Here is a 6,002-nt window from a genome sequence, read left to right as displayed (position 1 = left end):
TACGGGTGTCAAAAACCTCCATCCTCAAGTGCCTGATGTTATGTAGACAAGGTTTGTCAGTAGTTACTTTTTAGGTAGGATTTTGATGGAACTCCGGAACAGAGGAAGACTGGCGTGGTCTAACCCGCAACTTCATCTTCGTCCAGAACGTATTTGCTTTTCATCCGACTGCAGAAAGCAGCATCTCATTCTGCTACACTTGATAATGACTTTAATGCAAAGTTTGTGTTAAATCTTGCACATCTTTCTCTAGGCACTGTGCAGAAGGACAAAATGCCTTGATATATGTAAATTCCTGTCATCCTTCAGCTCAATCTCTGTTTTATCAGGACTAAAGTCCTGAATTGCTTTGTCATAGAGGTGATATGGTTTTGGGCTATTTTTCAACACGCCTCCTATGCAGACTGATTGAGAAAAGATGAGTAATGTCAGTGTAATTTAAGAAAGTGATGTATGAGACTTGAATGAGTTGAATTTTGCTCTTTTCTCAGTTTGGTTACCGCTAAACTAACAGATTGCAATTAGAATCAAGTCTTTAGTCGGTAGCAGACTTTTCTTTAGTTGGTACTTTTATTACATCGATTAGAAGACATCTCAAGCCTAGTTTACCTTGAATATTCAGGCAAATCTTGCAGGCATTTACATCGGTCAGCCTTTTGTAGTCATTTTTACGAATGCATAGTTGTATCAAGACGAACAGACATTGACGGCAGTGAAAATGACACCAGTTAGCATTAGTTCTGTTATAGCATCATCTTGACTTGAAAGCTACTAATGCATTAAAAGAAAAGCACATTGAATTTCTGATTATGTAATAACGATCGTCAAGTGAACAAAATGAATACTTGAGGATTTGCAAGGCGCAGGCTTAGTAGGAATTAATAGTTATTTGTATCAAAGTTAACATTTGTATGTTTTGCTGGCTTAATTTTAAAAGTTTTCAGCTTAATTTGTGTTTGTATGTTTTTGGCATACAAACTGTTTGCTTTGGAGTAACATTATACCACCAAATAATTTTGATGTAAATGTTGACACAATATTTCTAATTTAATAACTTATGACATTATGAAACTGAATGAGGAAGGTTCCTCATGAGTCAATAAAGGGTGCTGGCCATTTAAATCTGCATCCTTTTTTCTGCTGGTTCAAACAGACTGGACTGCTGTATCATCAGAAGAACCCTGGAGATTAAACCACCATCTCTAAGGGAAGATCCTACTGAAATCCACCCAAACATCTGTAGTTACTAGCTAGTATGCACTATTATTAAATGTAATGGTAGTTTTCATTTTTTTTTTTTTCATATAATATGGGTGGGGATGGAGTAGGTTTAGGAAAATGGGTTGTGAAACCGTTCACGTAAATTGCTTAATGTGACTTTGCAAAAAGTACCTGCAGAAATATTTTTGTTCCCCAATTCTAAAGTTCTACCTCTCAAAATCCATAATATGATTTTTAGCAACAAACAAATCTGTTTTATTCTTACTCATTTTGAAAATCTGCATCATCTACATCATGTTTCTGGTACAGATATCTATGCACTGATTATTTCCTAATGTTCTGCTCCAAAGTTTTTCCTTGAAATTGGTCTGACTCGATACTTTACAGGAAAGCAAAATTCAATTCAGTAATTAATCAGCTCAGCCCCAGCAATAAAATTTGTAAATTATATATGTTGTTAATTCTATTCAGTATTTATTGACCATAGATAGATTTTACTGAAGAGGTTCCATAACATGGAATAACAGATGGCTGTGTACGTTTTTCCCTTTCCCAAAAGATTTTGTAAAATTAATTCTTGTTTATGGAATTATATTTATGATTGTGAAAATAGAATTGTTTTCATTCTTACTATTATACTTATTGAATGCTTTTGTTCAGTTTTTTTTTTTTTTTTTTTCAAAATGTGGCAGGTTATATTTGACTATGAAGTGCATTGTGACATTAATGTCTTATATATTTTAACTTGTATGTGATGTCATGTAAACTGATGTCAATGAAACATTCGTTTGATCTGAGATAATTAACATTCATTATCTGTCAATAACCCTACAACACAAAAACCAGAAACAAATCCTAATTTTCTCAAAGCAGCTTTGCAGTAATCTCTGAAATGTGTTAAAAGGTTTTTTTTATTATTATTTTTTGTAAATGGCACATTTCAGCCCAGCCCGCGCTCTATTATTGACATCTTGGCAGATTTGAATTCTGTATATAGGGTGTTGCAGTTTGATGTAAAACATTGCTGACTCTATACCTGAGGGAAAAATTGCTTTGTTCCAGTCACTTCACTGACAAAATTATATATTATCCTCGTTTTCTAAATTTCAGCATAGCTGTACATATGTGATCTGCCTTTAGTTTCAAATGCTGGTCAAAATTAGATTATATAATGGCAAGGCTTATTTCTTATAGTTGATATACTAAGTGCTATAAATTGTACAATCTGTAAAGATTTTTTTTTTTAGGTTTCAGAACATGTAACAGCTGTGAAAATGACTGGTCCAAATGTAAGTGTTTTTACCCACTCTTGTGCTTTTATAATTTAATTTGAATAAAAACCAACATCTGTATTTTACATTTCAACACAACATGTCTCTCATCCTCAAATGTCCATTGTTTCATGGTGGGCAGCCATCTTGAGCACCGACAGCCATGTGTAGCCAGTAGTCCTGATTCTTGAAGCAAACAAAATTGTAGAAGTTTTCACCACCTTTGAGGAATCCGTGTTCTGTGGCTCCCCATGACACGGGACTATCCATAAATCCATGCACAGTGAGAGAAATCCATGGTGTAAACTTTGGTTCATCGAAATACTGTCTGAATGATCCAAAGAAGTGAAAATGTAAGTTTTCAGACAATTAATTACGTGTCAATTGCAAATAAGTTTTTTTTTAAAAATTATTAGTTTAAATGTACATTAGAGAACATTTGACCCACATAAATACAGTTAATTATTTATAAAGTGCCTTTCCCAAGCTCAAGGTCACTATTAATTCAATATAATTAAGCACACTTTTTCACAAAAGTCACCACACATACTATTCTGGTTTGATAGTGCCACAGAGTTTGTGAAAATTATCCTACAAATGGCTTACTTGTAGACGTCTGTGCATATTAAGTTGGAATATAGTTTGTGACGGTAATGGTGGCGTCTCACCTGAGTTCTTGCAGCAGCACAAACACATTCTCAGGTGAGATAAAGCCAGTAACGGTGCACAGCAAGGCTTGACTGACAGAGCTCTTGGGCTCTGGACACACATATGTCGACAGGAAACTGTCTGCAGCATTTTCACTGAAAACATACGCAATTCATTTGAGAAATGTAGTCGAAAACAACAGGAACTCCTTTAAATTTTGTGAAGCAAAATGTCATAGTAATTTCATTGTCTATTTTTGCCACAATCTTTAAGTAGTCATGGAGTCACTTTACATATTTAACAAATCACAATCGCACAAGAGCACAGTATGATATAGCGACTGGCCTTCACTTACCAACTGATGTCCAGGTTAACTGCTCCAAGCCACTCCAAGAAGTGATGTGGGTCACATGACAGTGTCTTTCCCTGTATATCTGATGGGTGAAGTGTGGGACATGGTATATTTTTCAGGGTGTGATGGGTAAAAGCAGGCTTGTGCTCTTCGTATGAGTACTGGGACAACAGCTTGCAAAGAGTCTTATCTTCATCTGCACCAGAAAAAGTCAAGAATACAAAAGGCTAAGGCAATTGAGAAATTTGTTTAAGGTCAGTGATGGCAATGATGGATTGCTTGCTACAAACCTGTGTTGCATTTAGTAAACAGAAAGTCATATCTGAGTGGTAGCCTGTCTTTTATACTCGACAGAACCCGCTGGTATCGTTTGGTGCCTGGAGTCAAGCTTTTGTCTGTGAGGTCCAGAGTCACGACTGCAAAATAAAGACACTTTATAATTGTAATAATATTTATTGAATATTATTTTTGTTCAAAGATTAAAACACTTTCATGCTACTTAGAATAAAAGACATTTACCAAATCTCATGGCCTTCTTGTGATTGTACTGAGATGGTCGTCCCTCCAAGCCAAGCTGTTCATAGGTGTCTTTATCTAGAGACAAAATTAACTGACCTGGGAAAAACAAAACTATGTAATAGGTTATTATTGATATTATTCTCTGAATTGAAATGGAAAAACGCATAAAATCAAGATGAAACATTTTTTCACAATAACTTGATTTATTGAAAAACATTTCAATAAATTCAGGAATACATCTGGAATCACAAAATGAATCATGGTTAATTAGTTTAAATGAATTAAATACATTAGTTCAGTAGTCTGTATCAAAAAAGGCTTTTGAAAGCAGCTTTGTCAATTATAGCAAAAATCAAAAAGTCGAGAATGAAGAAAATCACTGATTTTATTGGGGTTAACATACACTAAGATGGAAAACATATGTTAATATGTTTAATTATCCTGCTTACCACTGGAAAGAAGTGCAATGGAATTATCTTCATCAATTTTGGTGCTGTATGAGAGTGCATAGAAGTTTCCTGTGTAAAAAGTAAAAAAAAAATAAATAAATAAAATTCTAAATATCTAGTTCAATACAATGGACATTCGCACATTTTCCCTTCTACCTTTCTTTACAAGTGACTCGAGGAATGTTTCTTCCAGCAGTTCATAAACTGGCAGATTCCGCACTAAATAATAAGGGCTGAAGCTGTTGATCACACTGGAGATGTTTGCAGGGAGGATCCTACATTCAGGTATCAGCACTGAGATCTGTGGAGACAGTCACAGAAAACGGAACATTTTCGTCTGAATCTATCGCAACGCAAAGACAATCTCAGCAGAGTTGCATATGCTAAAAATGTGTTGAGCAAATGTTTAATGATTAAACTCACCTTGTAATTAAAGTTGTGCTTCGACACGTGGATGTCATGCCGAGACTTTTCATTCAAGAAGTTTGATTTCTCGCACACCAACACGTTTCTCGGGAACTTTTCCAGCTCTGGCGACATTTTGATAACTATGCGCAGTATCTACATCTTTATGACATCAAGCAGCAAGAAAAAAAGAAAAAGAAAAGAAACGATCTGATTAAACTAAACTTCTTCGTGTAGAGGTAAGGTTTCAAAATAGTAGCCACTTCACTTGTCGCAAAAGTTTGACGTCAGTTCCTGCTCACGGCAGAGCGAGAGCGAATTATAAAACAGTTCGTGAGAAAAAGATTTTTGTTTTGAACTTGCCGTTTGTATATCTAATAAATATGTGAAATTTGAAGAAGATAGCCTGTTTTTAGAGTCTCCCCGTTTGTAGTAGGCTATTTAAGAATATCTAAGAATTCTTAAATCTTGTCAAAATTTAGACTAAAAAACTGATTTTGTTGATAGGCTAAATATAATTGCTTATACTATTTTGTTAATAATCATGTGATCATTTTGTACTAATTGAAATGGCTGTCTTTTAGGTTTATTATTTATTATTATTTATGATGTTTTTATTTTATTTATTTAGGCTAGCCTTTTCATAATTTCATTTTGTGCCCAACCCCCCATTTTAGTGTTAAGTAAGTTCATTTTGAGTCATTTGAATGCCTTGCTGTTGTAATAGCCTTTTGCCCACGGTTTCACAGACAAGGCTTAACCCAGACTAAAATGCATGTTTTAACTGAAAGCAACTTGCACTGACATACTTTAAAATATGTCAGTGTCATTGTTTTGTCTCAAGATGCACACCAGTAATGTTTTTGTTTTGTTTTTTTTCCTCAAAGGCACATTTAAAAAGCTACTTAAATGTCCTAATTGAAGGCCTTAATCTAAGGCCTGTCTGTGAACCTGGGCCTTGGTTTTATTAAAAAGATTATAACAATTCTGAGTTATGTACATTCCATGAAGGTGAATTATAAAGAAAAAAAGAAAGTAGGTAAATTCGGCTTCTGGTATCTTAAATATAGCGATAAAGAAGAGACAGGTCTTTTAGAACGAGAATTTAGATAGGCTTAAAGTGTATAAATTGCTCTA

General features: G+C 34.5%; 1 protein-coding gene across 4 annotated transcripts; it reads right to left on the bottom strand.

The window, feature by feature from the left end:
* Positions 1-2,620: 2,620 nt before the first annotated feature.
* rpp40 (ribonuclease P/MRP 40 subunit) lies at positions 2,621-5,166 on the bottom strand. 4 transcript variants are annotated; one of them, XM_067363087.1, is made up of 8 exons: positions 4,884-5,166; positions 4,617-4,761; positions 4,461-4,529; positions 4,012-4,122; positions 3,783-3,908; positions 3,496-3,688; positions 3,161-3,295; positions 2,621-2,820 (listed from the first exon to the last, which is right to left on the bottom strand). In XM_067363087.1, exons 1-8 carry the CDS (start codon positions 4,998-5,000, stop codon positions 2,622-2,624), a joined length of 1,095 nt encoding a protein of 364 aa, XP_067219188.1. In that variant the 5' UTR covers positions 5,001-5,166; the 3' UTR covers position 2,621. The 4 variants fall into 4 exon arrangements, with proteins under 4 accessions (XP_067219188.1, XP_067219187.1, XP_067219190.1 ...); XM_067363086.1 differs by having other exon boundaries at positions 3,496-3,695; positions 3,784-3,908; XM_067363089.1 differs by having other exon boundaries at positions 4,012-4,107; positions 4,884-5,165.
* Between the last annotated feature and the right edge of the window lie 836 nt (positions 5,167-6,002).

This window comes from Chanodichthys erythropterus, chromosome 16 (assembly GCF_024489055.1).
Source record: "Chanodichthys erythropterus isolate Z2021 chromosome 16, ASM2448905v1, whole genome shotgun sequence".
NCBI classification, from domain to species: domain Eukaryota; kingdom Metazoa; phylum Chordata; class Actinopteri; order Cypriniformes; family Xenocyprididae; genus Chanodichthys; species Chanodichthys erythropterus.
This window is presented reverse-complemented; position numbering and strand designations above follow the sequence as displayed.